Source organism: Protomyctophum bolini, assembly GCF_963924005.1.
Source record: "Protomyctophum bolini genome assembly, chromosome: 6".
Taxonomy (NCBI): Eukaryota; Metazoa; Chordata; class Actinopteri; order Myctophiformes; family Myctophidae; genus Protomyctophum; species Protomyctophum bolini.
In genome coordinates, this window is record NC_137867.1 from 33,950,787 (window position 1) to 33,970,289 (window position 19,503).

The 19,503-nt window shown below is 43.7% G+C and overlaps 2 protein-coding genes across 9 annotated transcripts in view; one reads left to right on the top strand and one right to left on the bottom strand.

Annotated features, from left to right (window-relative positions):
- Nucleotides 1-969: 969 nt before the first annotated feature.
- LOC308316629 (COP9 signalosome complex subunit 4) lies at nt 970-2,656 on the bottom strand. The gene has a single exon (XM_080765324.1). The coding sequence runs from the start codon at nt 2,487-2,489 to the stop codon at nt 1,263-1,265; it is 1,227 nt and encodes a 408-aa protein (XP_080621450.1). The 5' UTR covers nt 2,490-2,656; the 3' UTR covers nt 970-1,262.
- An 88-nt stretch (nt 2,657-2,744) lies between these two features.
- The window catches only part of ep400 (E1A binding protein p400), a 37,303-nt gene continuing 20,544 nt past the window's right edge, over nt 2,745-19,503 (top strand). For all 8 annotated transcript variants that reach the window (XM_080766820.1, XM_080766822.1, XM_080766823.1 and 5 more), the window contains exons 1-22: nt 2,745-2,902; nt 4,371-5,746; nt 5,839-5,943; nt 6,076-6,145; nt 8,479-8,864; nt 9,783-10,082; nt 10,369-10,554; nt 11,170-11,310; nt 11,407-11,485; nt 11,832-11,869; nt 11,956-12,010; nt 12,152-12,241; nt 13,795-13,908; nt 14,021-14,211; nt 14,340-14,517; nt 15,117-15,253; nt 15,466-15,635; nt 16,259-16,433; nt 16,652-16,788; nt 17,175-17,361; nt 17,478-17,647; nt 17,796-18,013. In XM_080766820.1, the coding sequence (XP_080622946.1) occupies nt 4,406-5,746; nt 5,839-5,943; nt 6,076-6,145; nt 8,479-8,864; nt 9,783-10,082; nt 10,369-10,554; nt 11,170-11,310; nt 11,407-11,485; nt 11,832-11,869; nt 11,956-12,010; nt 12,152-12,241; nt 13,795-13,908; nt 14,021-14,211; nt 14,340-14,517; nt 15,117-15,253; nt 15,466-15,635; nt 16,259-16,433; nt 16,652-16,788; nt 17,175-17,361; nt 17,478-17,647; nt 17,796-18,013 (4,468 nt within the window). In that variant the 5' untranslated portion in view covers nt 2,745-2,902; nt 4,371-4,405. The remainder of the gene's footprint in view (nt 2,903-4,370; nt 5,747-5,838; nt 5,944-6,075; nt 6,146-8,478; nt 8,865-9,782; nt 10,083-10,368; nt 10,555-11,169; nt 11,311-11,406; nt 11,486-11,831; nt 11,870-11,955; nt 12,011-12,151; nt 12,242-13,794; nt 13,909-14,020; nt 14,212-14,339; nt 14,518-15,116; nt 15,254-15,465; nt 15,636-16,258; nt 16,434-16,651; nt 16,789-17,174; nt 17,362-17,477; nt 17,648-17,795; nt 18,014-19,503) is intronic.

The following is a 19,503-nucleotide window of genomic DNA, read 5'->3' on the forward strand; positions in this document are numbered from 1 at the left end:
AAACTGTGCTGTCGTGGAATCATATATGGCAAGTTGGCAACATAAGAATGGCAAAGCATTCAAGTCAACTAATGAAAATGTACTTTTAGTTCACTGTTCAGTTAAACACTATTAAGTTATTTGCTGATTTACTAGACTTGCCTTGAAAATTGGTATAACACATTTTACTAAAAAGGGATTTGTCCCGAGTGCAATGAAAGTGGTTTGGTTTTTCCCCCAATAAATTCTGCATTTTGTTTGACATCCTGTTTCTGGGAACATTATTTTGCAATCCTTGTGTGTCAATTGTCACATTTACTATGAAATCGTAAGTTTTTTGTCTGTCAGTCAGCCGGTGTATCACTCAAAATCCCCATACATGGGGAAAGCCCCCATATATGGTGTTCAGGTCTCGTGACATCAGTGATGTAGATCCCTGATGTCATAGTAAATGCGACCTGTGTCGCAATTAATGTCATGTCGATGATGTCATGTCGCAGTCCCCCCCTTTCAGGACGACCTGAGACCAAGAAGTGAATTCAATTCAAATCAAATCAAAGGTTATTTGTATAGCACATTTACATTGACCGAAGACAAACCAAAGTGCCTGTTCATTTTCTCCATAGGCTTTTCAAAAAGTATTTATTTAAAGATGTTTACAGTACGTCGCAGACAAAGCAAACTCGAGTTGTGACAAACAACATTTTGGGCCGAACAAATAATTACTAAGAAAAAAAACAAATAAGTGCAGTTTTCTTCCTCTAATTATTTGTTCTGCCCGAAACATTGTGTTTGTTGTCATGATTTCTCACAACGAGTTGGCTTTGTACGAGGCTTAAGCCTCATAGGATTAAAAGGTCTTTAAATAAATACTTTTTGAAATGTCTATGAGGAAAATGAACAGAGAATCATTTCCTGGGCCCTGGTAGGGGGCGGGACTGCGACGCTCTATACATCTACACTAAAAACAAAGCAAAATGTAAACATGAGTAAATCAACGTAATAATGTTTTATTCCTAACACATTCATTTTTCATCTGACAACAGTGGAACTGATGAAAGAAGACAGAATAGAAACTATACAATAAACTAGAATAAAACAACTTTAGTATACACAGGCAATGCTTTGATGCATATACTAAGCATTAGATCAATTGGCATGAAGCAGTCAAGTGGTGCAATTACTCGTGGGCACACTGTACATCTAGTAAAAGAAAGATGTATCTGTGTACTTGTTGAGTAAGAAGGGGAAATTGGTTAGGGAAAAAGCACTGTAGTAAATGTTCATTGGGTCATTTGTGCAGACTGGGCTTCCAAAGCCTGTGCTGTCCACTCTGGAGCAGCTGTACGGACCTTTTCTAGGAGGTTGTTGACTTGGAAACACAGAGACTGGATCTGCTTGTCCCAGGTAGGAAGTGGCTCACGGGTCTCAAAGTGGACAATACTGTCAATTTGATCAATGAATCCATTCATGCGCCCCTCTGTGATCATCTGGGAGGCAATCCTTTCAGCTTTGGCTGGAGGAATTTCCAACAGTGCCCCCAGCTCTTCAAATGTAATATTATTGTACAGTTTGCTTGCTGACAGGAGGTTGTGCTCTATTACAGCTCTGTCAAGGATGCTGGAACCATCTGCTGTAGTGGCCTTCTGGTGAGGCATCAGCATGGCTGCAAACTCTTGCAGCTGATTGCCTCTGATGATGCGGTCCAGATACATTTTCTCCAAGATGCCATAGGCAGCCAGCTGCTGACAGCGCTCATCCTTGAACAGAGTGGCCAGCATACGGGAACGTTGTTGGCCTGCAGAGGCCAGTATGGTGCAGTTCAGGGCATGCTTCAGAGCTTCCAGACGTTCAGTCTCATGGACAATTGACTTATAAGATAGCTCGTTGTACCTTTGTGCAGCTTCAATAAACTTCCTCCGAAAGTCCAGGACTCTGGCATAGCACACCTTGTAGTGTATCTGTAACTGTTCGTTGGAGGACTCGTTCTGAAGCAAGGACGCTCTATTGATGTAGGCTTCTGCCTGAACAGGGTCATCATCTTCAAGGTACAGACGGGCAATCTTCAGGTATGTATCCAACTTATAGTCAACATTGTACTGCTTTTGTCCCGTTTCGAGAGGGATCCCAACCAAGACCTGGGCAGCGTTTTTCCAGTCACCCTCCTTTTCATAGATGGTTGCCAGGTGCTGTCTGACAGCCGCAACTTGCTCCTCGAAGGAGATCACCCTGGGTTGAATCTTCTCCAGGGTGAAGTGATATACAGCCTTGGCAGTTCCGTCGGGAAGGCTGGGCAGGTGGGTACAGAAATCAGTCAGCAGTTGTCTGGAGACGACGAGACTCACGTTTTCGTTCACCATCGCTTCGACGAACGCCTTTAGAGACTCCATTTGATCCGCATCTGTGAACTGAATGGCCTTCTCCAAGATCTGGCGATACTTTATGGCCAGGTCTTTGTGAGATCCAGTTGAATTCATAAGAGCGAGCTCCTGTCTCACTTCAGTCGCCATTTTCGCCGGCGTCGTAGTGTGTAGCTCTCCGTAGTATCAACCCCAACTGTGTTCTTGATCATTCACGTGCAAATATCGGTATTATCCATAAGCCCTAAAGATATACTGTACTATATTCTTCAGATTATTTCAGGAGCTTCTCTCTGGTCCAGCCACTGCGACGGAACTGTCTCTATGCTCTGGCTACTCTACTTCCTGTAGATTGAACTTTGTCCGGGTCACTCTGAAAAAGGTCACCGCCGTCGCCATGTTTCTGAATGGGAATTAATATTAGCCCAAAACATTGAATACTCACAGTACTAGCAATACCGTTATTTATATTTTTTCATCTATTAACCATATAGTAACAGTATATGTTTTCTTGTAAATATGACTTAGGATTTGTGCAACTACCACATAAGCTCCATATAACTGTAAGTAACCTCGCGAAGGAGATTAATATGTATTTATTCAATGCAGAGAATGGCCTGCTAGCTAGCAAGAAGAAGCTAAGATCATTATTATTAGCCAGCACGCAAGCTGTGCCCGGGATCGGAGTAATTGCTGGAATGCCCTAGACAGTATATGAGGTTATTAATATGTATTAACATTTATTAGGTGTCATATCTAAAAGGTTTCAATCGCATGCTGGATTGTAATGCTGGATCTTACCGTTTTATCCCTGGCATTAGCTGCCGCTGTTAGCTATACCTTCATCGGAAGCGGTGCCGTCGTTAGCAAACAATGAATCTCAGAGTCGCGTTTTAGAAATATAAAAACAATAAACTGTTCTGGTTTACAGGAAATATTGCAATTTACTAGTTACATCTTTTATCACACAAAGTACTCGACGTGAGCTTGGTTCGACAAATGTCCTGTATTTTAGGAGCATTATAACACTGTCATAGCTAACCATTGTTTGACAGCTAGTTTCCAGAAATTAGACGACGCCCGTCATTAGTAAACATTATAGTATTTGCGTCCTCCGAACAGTATATATTGATTGAGTACAACTGTACGTGTAACACTGAGCCTTACTTTGTATAATGCATTATACATGAATATGTATTGTAGGATATAAATAGTTATTACAACGTAGGGAATTATGTAGTGACCAGGGCTATGTTCTGGACCTGCAGATTACGTTCATAACAGAGAAACGGCTCCTTTATTGCCACCCAAGGCACCAAAATATGAGATTTCACGGCTCAATAAGGTCCATAATAGTGTCTATGCAACTGCTGTCAAACTCAAAGTACACTGTCTGACAGTTATTATAATGTACTTATACCTACTATAGTTTGTTAAAATGTATTACTAACCTTAACGTTTTGACCATTTTGAGTAAATGTTCTATCCTTGAAGGGAACCACTGATCATTAAATATATTCATTGTAAATACTGCAGAGACCCACCCCGACATGCTTGTGGCATATTTTGGCCCATGTTCTACTCAGATAAAAGTGTAATGGGCTTCCTGGTGTGAATCACATGAAAGGAAAGGAAAGGTACTATGTTTATCCAGGGTAACTGGACTAAGCTCAATAACTTGTTTACCAGCCAGTTGTTGTTGTTAGCCAGGCCCTGCTCATAGAACATTTCATGGTAGAGGTTCAATGCCTTGTCCAAGGGCACTTCAGCGGTGGTAATTTTAACGTGCCGGTCCGGGGATACGAACTAGCGACCTTCCGATATCAAGACCGCTCCGCAAACCGTTCGGCCACCGCTGCCTTGGTCCCATTTGCTATGTGACCAAAATGTTTTATTTCATACTCACATTTGCCAAGTGACCAAAATGTTTAATTTCATACTGCATCGCCTGCTTTCTCTTGTGTTGCTATATATTGAGTATAGAACAAAGTACTAATCACCTTGTACAATGTTCTGTTATTCTCTCCATAGATCGTTGTATTGAGGCACAGTAACAGTGTTACGCAATGCACCATGGAAGTGGATCACAAAACATGCAACGGCAACTCCAGAGGTCCAAGTCTGCCGCTGGATCTGAGGCAGATGACCAACAGCAATCACAACAACAGCAGCAGCAGCCAGCTATGGCAGTTAGTCAGCAGCAAGCTATAGTCAACCACCCCCAATCCCCTGTGACCACTTTCACTTCTGCAACGAGCCCTTCAGCCCCACAGTCCCCCAATTACCAGATAATCATGAGTCGCAGCCCCGTCACAGGCCAAAACATGAACATCACCCTGCAGAATGTGGGCCAGATGGTAACGGGTAACCAACAGATCACCCTAACCCCTGTCCCCATCCAGAACCCGGCCTCTCCAGGCTTTCAGCATACGGCCCAACAGTGGAGGTTTGAGCACGCCCCATCCTCCTACATTCAGGTCACCTCACCTCTGCCACAGTCCATGCAGCCCCAGAGCCCGACCCAGCACAGCCCAGTCTCCTTGCAGGGAGTGACACGGCCAGGAGCTCCCACGGCAGGTTTGGCAGTGTGTGGACAGAGCCCAACGAGGTTCGTTGATGCCAACATGTTGGTGCGGCAGATCAATATAAGTCCTCCGGGTAGTGGCCACTTTGTTTACCAAGATGGGACAGGATTGACTCAGCTTACTTCAGGCAATGCTGGCCAGGTACAGCTGACCTCCCCAGGAGTACCAGGCTCTGTGAGGGAGCGTCGGCTGTCCCAGCCCCACTCGCAGACTGGTGGCACCATTCACCACCTGGGACCTCAAAGTCCTGTGGCTACTGGATCGGCTCTCCCAACTCTGGGTAGCCCTGGCCACATCACCACTTCCAACCTACCTCCACAGATCAGCAGTATCATTCAAGGACAGTTGGCACGCCCCATGATATTTGAGAAGACCACGCAGGGTGTGGTTGCTGGTGTAGGAACAGCTGCCACAGCGTCATTCAGTATGCCTTCCTCCATTCCTCCCTCCAGTCCGTCCCTCACGAATCCCCCTCAAGGTATCCCCAACACACCGCTCACTCCCACCGGTATGGCAGTGGGCACTGTGAAGAAGCAGATGTCCAAGAAGTTAGAAGAAATTGCCCCCTCCAACCCGGAAGTTGCCCAGCTGAGGAAACAGTGCTTAGAGCATCACACCAAGAAGATGGAGAGCCTGAAAGAAGTGTTTAAAGACTATCTGATTGAGCTTTTCTTTCTCCAGCACCTCCAGGGAAATATGATGGACTACCTGGCTTTCAAAAAGAAGCCTTGCGTTCCACTTTACACTTACTTGAGGCAGAACGACTTGGATCTAGAAGATGAGGAAGAAGAGGAGGAACAGTCGGAGGTTATAAATGACGAGGTATTCCATTCACTATTTTAAGTGCGTAAGTAGGAAGAATTAGGCTTAAATGAAACCAGGATGTTCACTCATTCTTATTGTGATTCTTTCAGGTGAAGGTTGGCACTGGAAAGGATGGCCAGGCAGTGACACCAGTTGCCATAGCAACACAGCTTCCACCCAATGTGTCTGCAGCTTTCTCTACTACTTTGTTTCAGGTGACAGTGGCAGTGCTTTAAACTCCCTGAGTTACAGAAACGGTTGTAATCTGTCTTAATTCTGTTGAAAACCTGCAGCTATATTTGTTTAATGAGATCACTTATTAACTGTCCGAGAGTCTGTCTTTGCAGAGTCACCCAATTGTTACAAGCCCTGGAGACATGGATGCCTTTAAGAGGCAACAGGCTATGGTGCAAGCAGGTAGGGCAAGGATCGTAGACTTCCCGTGTCTCTGCTGTTGGTTTGTTTCCTCCCCCTTTGCTTTTCTGTTTTTCGTTGATTTGTTTTTCTTTACTCCCCTCTAATTGCTTCTGCTTTTAGATATTTGGCATCCTCTACTAGCACTCTGTGTAGAAGCCTTAACCTCGAGGAAGGAGAGGTGGCCTGTAAGGTCTCACAGAAGGTCATTAGACTCATTACTGTGTGTGCCGAGTGCGTAATTTTGCGTTACGAGGGTATTGTGTGTTTTAAATCCCAGATCAGATTAAGAGGTCCCGGATTGATGTTGGTCGCCATGGGCTGATTTTCCAGCATCCTTTAGGATCACCTGGCGTTCCACTTCAGCAGCTTATGCCAACTGCGCAAGGTAGGAGTGCTACTACCAGGCCGCTCTGTGTTCTTTTCGATGCTGCTGGTCGTAGCCCAATCCTCCATGTGAAGGAGAGAAAATAAAAACCTGAACCCCAAGAATTCACAGAGTACCCCCCCAAAAAAACTTCCAAGCAGTATCAGCAGTCCGATCTTCATCCATCTGTGAGATTTCCCGGCAAGCCACAGGAAATTCAGTCTTAGTGTAACCCAGCTCCAGCTCTTTATCAGAAAAAATGGGAAAGACGACAATCGAACTCTGAAGAAGAGTAGCCACTCACTGGGAAGATGCCTTGTCTTATGATTTTCCTTTTTTTGTTGTGGACTGTGGATCATCCATCCTTATCCATCTTTTTCTTTTCCAAAGTTCATTCTCCCCAGCTATCTTTATTTGGATGGACTTTGCCCATGCTGACGACTTGTCAGCTAATTTGGAGGTGGATCGCAGAAAGTGGAGAACCCTGGAAAATGTTTCAGTGAGGTGTTCGTTTCTGCTCATTCCATGAGTTCACTTTTTGTGCCTCCTTTTTCGGTTTCTCATTACCACTCACTCCTTCATATGTCTATCCTTACATTCTGACATTGTCAACATGGGTTCGATATCATTTCAATCTTAATCAATCTTAATTTTGTTCGCTTCATTGTCAAGGGTGTTGTCTTTTTGTTTTAGAGGTCACATATTGTTAGTCTCTCTCCATGTTGTCACTCCATGGCATTTTGTTCTCACTTGGCTTCTTTCCCTCAGTCGAAGTAGGTGAGGGAATCATTTGGAGGAGTTTTTGCGTGCTTTGATGGTGGGTGTGTCAGGGCCAGGTGTTGTCTTCTGGGCCAGGTGGTGTGACGGACAGGGAGGTAAGGGAGGTTGCTGCTTTAGTGTTGCACAGCTCCGCTCAGGCCTGCTAAGACCCCCCTAATGTGTGTCTTTCTGCTCACCTCTGTGCCGTGTCGCTCTGTTGTGTATCTCACTATGATGGAGGCGTTCATGTGCCTGTGTTATCGCTAGAAATACATTGCTTCATGCTTCATGCATGCTGAACATAGTGTTATTGTGAGTCTTTGCTGTTTCCTTTTCCCTACCTTCTTCCCCTGTCCTTTATTCATTTTCTTCCTGAACATTTCTATTTTTCTTCTCCCAAATGTCTCTAACAAGCTCTGTTAATTGCATGCCTACTTTTTGATGCATTTGAAGCACATGCTCTCAACATCTGAAATAAAATGTTTATTTTATTTTTTTGCATTAATCAAAGTAGTATTTTATTGTATATTTATTGTATTTTATTGACATAGACTATCACTTAGTTTTATCACTTTAGTTCATTTCTTCTGTAATCATTTTCTTCTGTATGATTTTCATTAGTACCACTCTTCAATCAGCAGGTGGTAGTTCACTGCTGTTGACTCATACAATACATCCAGTTCATTAAAGCCAGGTCCTGAGGAGCTGTAATATTACCTAAAGCTTAATAAAAAATAAAGCCATTGTGTCATTTCAAAATGACCACTTCATCAGTTTGTTCCAATATCATTATAATAGGCTCTGTGCTTAACTGTATTTCCCCGTTTTGAGAATATGGCACAACTGTTGCATGTTACTGTTCAGTTTCCAATAGCTTTATTTGATTGGGCGGCATTTGTTTCTGGTCCAAATCTGCTGCTGAGCCAATCAAATGAGGCTGTGGGGTAATGGAACAGGAAAAAGCTATGCCCCATTGAGCCCATTCGGGAAACCTGGGACTATAGTTGTGCACAGAGCCTGTTTTAGGTGTGATTTTCAGTTTTTGAATGTACTAAAGGGTCTTGCAGGTTTTTATAGGTAAGCAAGTCAAACTATTGGAGGAAGTTTTAAATTGGGAAACAAGATTTGATCATAACCTGTTTTCTTTTGCCCCCTCTCCTCCTTATTCTTTATCCTTTTTTGTTTGCCCTCTTTGATTAATGCGCCCCAGGCGGAATGCCGCCAAACCCCCAATCAGTCCAAATTGCAGGACAGAAGCAGAACCAGCAACAGTATGACCCATCCAAAGGGCCTCCGGTGCAGAACGCCGCCAGTTTGCACACCCCTCCTCCCCAGTTGCCAGGCAGGCTACCACCAGGTTCCCTCCCCATGGCTGGCCTGTCCATGACTTTCTCTCAGCAATCTCAGCTGGTGGAGGCCTCGGCCCAGGCTGCCGGTCAGCTTCAGGCCCAGGGGAAAGTGCAGGCGGCCGGGGCGATCTTAGCATCGGTAAACGCCCACACTCAGCTCCAGGCCCAACTCCAGCAACAGATGCAACCTGGCCTTCACATCCAGTTGCAGGCACAGCAACAGCCACAGGCCATGTCAGGACAGGCGGTGAGTCTAAAAGAAACTATTCACGAATACTGTACGAATACTGTACTGTATAAATGGACCAACCCAAATTGGACATTTGGGTTGGTCTATTTATTTATTGGACCATACTTGTCTAAATATGTCATTGTCTAGTTTTTCCTCTTCTGCCATATTACATATTTATTTTTCTTGGTCGAAGTTGTGGTATGTTTGTTTACATTTTGTACAAAGTCTTTAACACATTTCATCCCGTTGACGGGTATACTCGACTCCTGATTAATTAATTTTGCGCAAAGCGCAGGGCGCTTTTGACGAGTAGGCTCGTCTTGAGGCGTTTGATATCGCTATAAGCTTGCTTTGCTCTTTTCCATTTTTTTTACCGCTCCGGTTGCTATGCACCGTTGCTAGGGCCCCACCCGCACCGTCTCTGTATGACCAACCACATTAACTTCTGTTTTAGTCGCGGCCTTTGCATGCTTTTGTTCTCGGAAACAAATGCGCTGTCCGTGGTTTTGAACTAATCGGCGATGTTCGGATGTCTTTTCTGATTATCCGGTGAGCGTGATGGGAACATTGGCATTTTCTAGAGCAAGGATGGACCTAATTTTATATCGCTAGCATTGATGCTTTGCTTTAGCATCCAAGATGGAAGCCATCATAGTGGAATAGCCTGAGAATCACCGGCACCCAAGCGCCATACCACTTCCAACAGGCGACCCTCATTGTGTGCTACCAAACTTGCACTTGCCCTTAATTTAATGTGTATACCACCAAAAAAGGCCTTCCTGCACCTTGCATCGGTTCGAATCGGATTCAAGACTCTTTGCTGCATGGCATCCCCTCTCTTGACTTTACAGTTTATGTTTACAGTTTATGTATAAAATGTGAACATGCCTAAAGTGTAAACATGTCAATTCATAGTTTTCTTCCCTCCCTCAGACGGTGGCTCTTGCACGTCCTGGCACAGAGTCCAACCAACCGGTCCAGAGAATGATGACCAACTCCTTGTCCGTGTCTTCCATGTCTCCTGCCCCACTATCTGTTACCAACTCTGTCCCGTCAACCCACACTCCCACTTCACTCCGGCCTCCGGGGTCCAACGTAAACCCAGGCTCACAGTCCAAAATGGCTGGGACCAACGGAACCTCAACAGTCAAGATTGGGGGCTTTGGCCAGAACCCGATCATGCAATCCTCACAGGACCCCTCCCATGATAAGCAGGTTGAGCAGGCCAAAATGGTAAGTTTATTTATATCAAGCCACACTAATAGAGGAAGGCTACTTTGTTTATCTGTTCGGCCTACTACTACCACACCGGTGGTGTGATTATCCTGTGATGCTGTTGTGTTTGGATTGACTTGTAAATGAGTGAAAAGCTGCACTACATGAATAATAATAAAACATTATCAAAACAAATGCTTTTCAGCAAACAGAAGCCTTCATCAAGGTCTTCTAGACAATGCCGGGATGTTGTGTACAATGGATTGAATTTACAATTGTGTACCTATATTGTCTCTTCCACCAGGAGAATCAGGTGCATCAGCGTATGTGTGAGCTCAGGAAGGAGGGCCAGTGGTCTGCCAGCAGGCTGCCGAAGCTCATGGAGGCCTCACGACCAAAGTCCCACTGGGACTACCTACTGGAGGAGATGCAGTGGATGGCAGCTGACTTTGCCCAGGAGAGAAGGTGGAAAGAGGCTGCTGCCAAGAAGGTACCAAGACTGTCCAAATGTTATTTGGAGTATGGTAGTGCAGGGTTTCATGCAGGAAAGAAGTTAGTGTTAGGGGGCAGGGGTTCTCAACCTATGGGTCACGACCCCTCGGAGAGTCGCCTAATTATTTTGGGGGATCGCTGGCTGGCCGCACTAACCATTCAATAAACGTAAAGTACATGCATCATACTGGCACTGCTGTTTTGAATGTGACATAAGGAACAAACAAAGAGTACATCCTTTCATACGTAAGGCTTCATAAGCTGTTTACATTTCTTGTATGTTCATTATGTTATGTAATGGTAATGATGATTATCGAGCCCCGCCAGTGCACACTCTCGTGTGAGGGTGTACTTGTGTTGTGTTATGAGTCTAGGCTAAATTGGTTTGGCAGAATCCCTGTGGTGGTGGTGGTACAAATGATACATAACAGACATTTAATTATGGTCTTGTACCTTACCTTTTCTAATGTGTCCTCACTCTATTTGGTTCATAACAGACATTTAATTATGGTCTTGTACCATACCTTTCTAATGTGTCCTCACTCTAGTTGGTTCATAACAGACATTTAAATATGGTCTTGTACCTTACCTTTCTAATGTGTCCTCACTCTAGTTGGTTCGTACTTGTGCCCGTCACCATGAAGAACAGAGGAAGACTGAAGAGAGGACTAAGAAAGAGGAGGAAATGCATCTTCGCCTCATCGCCAGTACCGTTGCCCGGGAGGTGGAGTTCTTCTGGTCCAACATTGAACAAGTAGGCTATGTCCTTATTATATGTTTGAAAACACGACATTGCAATTGAATTACGATCAATGGGCAATGGTCTTACAAGATGTACTGAATGTTTCAGGTTGTGGAAATTAAACTCCAGTTTCAAATCTATCAGAAAAGATTGAAAGTGCTCAGCTTACAGAAAGCCTCAGCCAAGGGTAAGCCTCTTTGACAATGCTTTCTATTAGAAATTATTACAATTTTGTTTGGAGAAATGTCTGGATGTATGCTTTGTCATTTCTGAAGAATGTTGTGGGAAACTAAACGAGGGGGAAAATAATAATGATACTTTTTTATTTTATATTTTGAGGAAGGGGTTGCTAGACAAATACATGTAATGCCAACTGCAGGAAATCACTGACTATTTAGTATTCATGGATTTCTTTATTTATGTTTTATGATTTGTATGTTGTGGGGGGTAATTTAAAACATTTTATGATCCTTACTCAGGTTTGCCCTTTGATTTTGGCTATTAACTACAAGTTATATTTTGCTGCTTTTCAGGACCTGCTCATTCAACAGGAGCGAAAGCTGACAGAGAGGTAGGTGATCCGCCGACCAGTTCGGTCATCACACTAGCAGTGCACCCATTATATCTTGGACACATACTGATGATGTCATTTTACAGGATCTGCCAGCCTCAAACCGGAAAAGAAAATGCAGTCCATTGCTTGATGAAGAAGGTATGTGTGTGGTTTGGACCATCATTCTTTCTTTAAAATTCCAAACCTGTACTTTTAAATATCCTGTGATTGTATGTACTATTATGTTCTACTACTCGCAGTCACAGTCGTTCACTAGTATGTGTCTTCCTTGTCTTATAGTACCAGATGAGGAGAGTACCATAGAGGAGCAAGAGGCCATGGAGGAACAATTAAACCAGAAGGCAGAGTTGGCAGACTTGGCCAAAGATGGTATTAACTTTTCTCCTGAAATATTCTTACCTACCTTCATTTTTTAACCCCTGAGTTGTGGCTGACTTTGTGCGAGTTCAAATAATTGTTTTCTTGCAACTTATTTTGTATTTAGGAAAGTAGGTGCTAAAGTATGTAATGTGGACTGGAGACTGGAGTTTGTTGACACACAGCATAGTAGAGACATCACTACTGCTCAGACATTACAGCGCTTTCTGTGTGATCTTCCAGTGTTTATTCTCCCCAACACTGACAGCTAGTACAAAAGATACAAACCGACACAGCATATCTGTCGCTGTGTCACTTTTTAAGCATGAGTCTGATAAAAGGAAAATCTAAAGCCTAGGATTTAAACAAACATGGAACTGTCTAATGGAAATAATTGGCTCCCCCCCATTACAAGCAGACATGTGTGGAGAGAAGATAAATAGAAATTCAGCCAGATAACTCACGAATAGATTGAACAAATATTTATTATAGAATGAGTATACAAGTGTGCATATAACATTTTATGTTGGTGTTCGGCACTACTTTTTTTGCCTTTATTGATAGATTACAGTAAGGAAACGGGGAGAGAGATGGGGGGGAAGACACAAAGACGAATATCCTTCGGGACAGTAAAGATTCTTATATAAAAGATTATATATTGGAAGTGAATAAATAAAACACATTGAAGATGTGATTCATATCGGTGTAGAGGGAGACGTTCAGTGCCTTGGTGAGATGGATGGAAGAGCAAAACAAATAAAAATCCTGCCCTCAGGATATTGCGTAAAGTCCCAGTGTTGATTTAGCATATGTTTTTAAGGCTACTTTCACCTTTTAATACTAATAACCTTTTGCATTTTTATCCTCAAGTCTAATCCGGCTAATCACTTGTGGCATCCTCAATTTTCTGTCCTAGTTTTTGAGGGGCGATAACTCCTCCTATGTCCAGCTTGTGCACCAACCTTGTCCTAACACAATCATTAAATCCCATTGACAATAAATGGACAATTTTGAGTGTTTGTGTAAACACAAACATTGATGACGAAGGTGAGTATACAAATTGATTGGCCGGAATGAGATGATGTATGATGATGTACGATGATAAGAGCGCTCCTCACTTCACACAGGTGTGATCTTTTTTTATCCTCGATACAGCCAATCAAATCATCTCAATTCCGTGCTCAGCCAATCAAATCATCGCTATGGGGTCCACACGCACACACAAAGCTGGGAATAGGAGGCGCTAGCGCCTCTCAAAAATATCAATTTTGAGCCCTGCCTGTCATCGTTTTTGAGGGGCACATGGTGCAGCACAGGGTCATATGTTACAGCCAAGTCTTTTTTTTTAACTTTGTTTTTATTTTTATTTTTCGGTGCACAGGTGGGTCATGTCGGGCAACACAGCACATTTCGTAATTGTTACAATAATACAGGTCATTTGTTACATTTCTATTATTAACTTTCATGGTATAACGGGTCTTACAGTTCCAGGAGAGTAAGGGAGTTACAGCCAAGTCTATGGACTTTTAATGTTTGTTTAATGCACTTCTGCACTTATCTTTCAGCTGAAATGCCTCTCGATGCCTTGGTTAAACAGTATGCTGGGGCCTATGCTGATAACTTTGCATGGCCCCAGCCAAGTCCACAGACTGATGAAGATGATATGGAGAAGACTGAAGGTGTGCTTATGATCTAAATACTCTCCTTTATGTTTAATAGATGTTTATCCTCAAACTCATCATCACCAAAGTGGTGCTCTTCCTGATTTATTATTCCTTGATTATTTTCCAGAGATGGACTTTGATGACCACCGACTCCACCCAGCTGTCCTAATTGACTCCCTGCTCAGTGTGGACCAGTATCGTGGGACAGATAAATCTGGCTCTACGGACTCTGATGGCAAACCCATTACGGACATAGCCGAAGTGGCAGCTGCCACAGAAGTCATTCTGCCCAAGGGCAGCGCCAGGACCACCTCTGCTGTAAGTCATATTGCAGATAGATTTTAGGGGATGAAGATGCAATGCTGTATAGAGCAGAGGTTCCAAACCTTTCTGTTACCACGGCCCACACTAATCCACATATAATCTTTCTTTGTGTTGTTTCGTAGACCCGCAGCCCAGCTCCTTTTCTATTGCATGGCTCACTGCGAGAGTACCAGCAGATTGGTGTGGATTGGCTGGCGAACCTCCATAAGAAGCACCTCAATGGCATCTTGGCTGATGAGACGGGCCTGGGCAAGACCGTCCAGACGGTGGCTTACCTGGCACATTTGGCCGGTCAAGAGGGTACGTCTCAGTTTAAAAACCATGTCAATAGGGCATAGCAGTGGCTCGCTCCTGGTGAATCATGACCATAAAACATTTGATTCTGTGGAAAACCCGTGTGAAGTGAGAGGCGCTTTTATCGCCGTACATCATGGCATTAAATTGACACTATGCCTATTTACTCAGACACTATGACGTAAAATTCTCCATTCATTGTCAATGGAAATGTATTGTTTGTGTAAGACAAAATTAGACACTAAGCCGATTTGCTCAGACACTATGACGTAAAGGAATTTAATGTTTGTGTAGGACGGAAATCTACACTAATAGCTGAATATAGGAGGGCCCTCAAAAATTTACGCTTAATTATATAATATAATACAATGTATTAAAATAATATATTTTTGGAAATCTATGGGGAAAATGAATGGGCTTTTTTGAGTGGATCCACAAAATGGCAGCTACTGCTATGCCCTATTATGTTTTACATTAGTGCAGTGTTAGAAAGTTGTCTAACTAGGAAAAATTATTGAATTGAAAGAAGTGGTGGACAATTGTCATAAATGCATATTTGAGTGTGAATGACTTTCTCCATGATCGGATACTGGTTTTGTCCAAAGGAATCTGGGGGCCTCACCTCATAGTGGTGAGAACTTGTAAGTTGCTGAGCTGGGAGATGGAGTTTAAGCGCTGGTGTCCTGGCCTCAAGATCCTCCTCTACCTGGGCAATAGACGGGAGCGCCGGTCCAAAAGAACGGTACTTTCTTTTTACTGCATTTAATTAGCAATTTAGTTGAAATGTTCGATGTCTTCATCTAACCAACCAACATATGAGAAAAGCTACACAATTAATACAGTACAGTTTGACCTTTGAACTTTCACTCACTCAGCTCTGAATACTGAAATGGTATTTCTTTCAGAACTAGGCGAGGCTAAATATGGTCAATGTTGTTGTTGTGTTTCCCCTAGTGGTGGGGAGAAGCAAACAGCTTCCATGTGTGCGTGACCTCCTATAAGCTGCTGCTGAAGGACCAGAGCCACTTTCTGAGGAGAAAGTGGAGGCACCTGGTGCTGGATGAGGTGCAGCTTATCAAAAACATGTCAGAGAAACACTGGGAAACCGTCTTTGCCCTCAAAAGGTCAGTGGGGATGAAACAACATATTTTTAGATGGGGGTCCGTGGCTAAATTCAGACAATTCTGGGGGTCCTTGACATGAAAAGGGTTGAGCACCACTGATATAGAAACATTAGCCTGGAACTCACCTATGCTTTCTATGGCATAGGCAGCTCCCGGCAGGATCCGCCAGCAGAAACTGTGCGCAGCTGCTGGACATGAGACTAATTAATTAGAGCGACAGAGAGAGAGAGAGAGAGAGAGAGAGTGTGTGTGTGTGTGTGTGTGTGTGTGTGCGCATCAATTTAACAAAGGTGCAGACGATCAGAAATCAGCAGAGAGTGATCGACGTTTGCGCTGCTTTATGCCGTATTGAAGTGGACTCGGACCCAGACTTTTTTTTCTCCCTGGAAATAAAAACGTCTGGGTTTCCGAGGCTATAGAAACATAGGTTTTTCAGAAAACTGTCATGATTTAGAAGACATTTGTAGAATCAGTTCTCAGGTCTAAATGGGTTTCCTCTGATCTATGAACGTTAATGAGTCATCGATCAGACTTGTATTAACATGCTGATCAGAACATGAATAATGTTGATTGTGAAAATTACAAGTAAGTAACTACACTGTCATCATGATCTTGTCTTTCAGTGAGCAGAGGATACTGCTTATCAACACTCCTCTACAGAATACGCTGAAAGAGCTGTGGACCATGATCCACTTCCTGCTGCCAGGAATTACCAGGCCCTACTCTGACTTCCCTGTCAAAGCCGGCACCGACCAGAACCAGGACTACTGCCATAAACTGGTCATCCGCCTCCACAGGGTGAGTCTTGGCCCGGTCCAACTATCCCTCGTTGACCATGGTAAAAGAATTCCAATATTCAGTCAGTTGCTCAGTTTACAATTGTTTGTGTCCCCCACATACTATCAATGCTTTGTGAGGATCTTGCTGTCACACAAGGGCAACACATGGAATGCAGTGGCAAACATTCAACCAATTCTCCTACAATTGGCTGAAATATTTGTTTTTTCTGACTTTAGATGATTCAGCCCTTCATTCTGAGGCGCTCTAAGAGGGATGTGGAGAAACAGCTCCCGAAGAAGTATGAGCACATCCTCAAATGCCGACTTTCCAGCAGGCAGAAGAACCTGTACGAGGACATTCTAACTCAATCAGGGTGAGAGAGGGCTTCTCCATGACCATGAATGGCATGACTTTGAAGAAAACATTTTGGTTTAAATTTAAGCTACAATAATTCAGTTGTGGAAATGACGAACAGATGCCAGCTTCCTGTCTCGGATTTCGGGAGGTGTAGTTCCAGACAATGTCCTACCCAACTCCAGGGTCCACAGTAGAGTACAGAGACCACCTCCAACCACTGCATAATATGTGCTAATTATATTGTCTAACATGCTCTACCTTACAGATTAGTTAACATTTTATTCATTAAAATAAGTAATGATTAATGGATTGTAGTTTTAACCTGACCTAGCAACCTGTTTGATTTGATTTACAATTTCTGACCTTTGCTCCTGTATATTTCCTACCTTTGTTCCCCCTCAGAGCCCAGGAGGCGCTAAAGACGGGACACTTTGTCAGTGTGCTCCAGGTCCTGATGCAGTTGCAGCGGGTGTGTAATCACCCAGACCTGGTGGCCCCCAGAGAGACGGGCAGCTCATATGTCTCCTCCTCTCTGCAGTACAACACACCATCACTGGTACTAGGAGCCTTGCAGAATGACCCACGGAAGGTGATGCGATCCTCATACATAGATATACATAGAGTTGTTATTGTATTACTGTATATATTCACGTTACTGTCTTATAGCACATTCCTGAGTTCTCCTCATCTCTCTCTATTTTCTAGACTGTGGACCTATCCATATTTGACCTGATCAGCAATGAGAACAGGTTGACTCGATATCATACTGAGGAGGCTCTTCCCAAGCTGAAGGTCACCAAGCAGCTCATAGAGGAGATCCACAGCGCTCCAGATCCACCGCCTCGGCCTAAGCCATGCAAGATCAAATCTATGAGGTCAGCACTAGGTTCCAAACCTTTTGTAACCCTGGGCTGCTAACATTACTGATAGTCGGTGACACTCGTATAAAGGAAGCTTGCAGTGTGTCAGGGTCTTAACAGATATGATTCATGCCTCTGACACAGCTCCTTGTTTGTTCCCCAGGTTATTTCAGCCAGTGCAGTATGGCACAAAGCCAGAGGGACGTCTGGTTACAATTACTGGTACTGCAGGCCAACGTCCTCCTACCACCTCCACCGCTTCTACCACCATCAGTGCTGCTACAGCTGCTGTTGCTGCTTCTGCTGTCACCACCACACAGCCATCCCAGTCCAGGGGCAAGTCCCCTGTCACCACCACTACCACTACCACCAGTTCCCAGGGTAAGACCATACCACTATGCCAATTGCACACAGATCCACAGCTATACACTTCTTTATAGACCAATTATTTGTTTACAAACATTGAGACTAGTCGCAAGGGTGACTGTTAGACTGTAGGGTGGCGGATTTAGCCGCGGGTGAACCGCAGTTTAGGGTGGATTTGGGTCAATTCAATATATTATAAATTAATATCGGATAAACCGAGGGTGAAATAATGCGAGAAATAAATTAATGGCATCTATATATCTATATGCCCTGCCAGAACCGTAGTAACCGTAGGATTAAATTAGTCGTGCAGCCTGCCAGAACCGTAGCCTACGTTTTCCAGGTCTTACGCCTTTTATTGGTTTTTTGACAGTAGGCTGACAGGAAACGGGAGAGAGATGGGGGAAGACATGCAGTAAAGGCCGTGTCGGGCTCGGGAGTCGAACCCGCGGCACACTGCGACTGGATTACCAGTCGGGTGCCCAGACGGTTACGCCACCGCCTGGACCTTTAATCCATGTTTTGATCCGATCGAATCGTTAGCTGCAGCTCGTTAGCATAGCAGTCAAAGTGGGACAGTGGCTGCGGCCATTTTTAAGATGCGCGAGCATCCACTTGCACTCTATGTGCTGCTTTCATTGGCCTGTATCTCCAAATCTGGTGAAAACAAGGTTTTTCACCACCGACCGAGAGAACAACAACCGGTCAAGACACCACACACAGCATTTTGTCATTGTAACATCCAGTTACGGATATTTGGCTCTTCAAAATAAGGGTTGAGCGTGATAAAACAAAGCGGTTAAGACATTACAATCTTGGAACATACATTAATTGATTGGCCTAAATAAGGGTTTCATATCATATACTGTAACCTGATTACATTTGTTTGAATCAAGGTAATGTGTGCAGACATTACCTTTCTTTTAAGACGACCACAACGAAAGGTTTCCCGAATGTTTATGATGGTCGGCTGTGAAATCCACATTTTGTTATGCTTGAAATGTTTACAGTGTATAATGTATTTCTGCATGAGTGTATTGTGATGAGAGTGAATGCACATCATTTACCCTGTCATGCATATGCATTCACTGTTTTTCCATATTGTCATTAACATGCATTTATTAATATGGGGTTTCCTGTTTGTTTTCAATGACATCATGTACAATCCTACATCCAAACACTATAGTTGAAACCAGAGTGTAGAGTAGGAAAGTGGCGACACCTTTTGATCTCGCCGCAAAGCGGGTGCCTATGGGCTATAGTTCCAAACATTGCTCCTATGGCTGGAACTATCCCATTGAGATAGGTTGAGCACTTCCACATTCCTTTGTAACAATGGGAATCAACGCTAGTGTCGCCACCACTCTCTTACTATATTACTCTGGTTGAAACATCACGGCTATATTTTCACAGAACACAGCTTATACACCACAGATTCACAAGTCTAGTTTCAGTTTTATGTTGGCTACTATGCAACAGGACTGTCTGCAGTGTGTTTTTTTTTA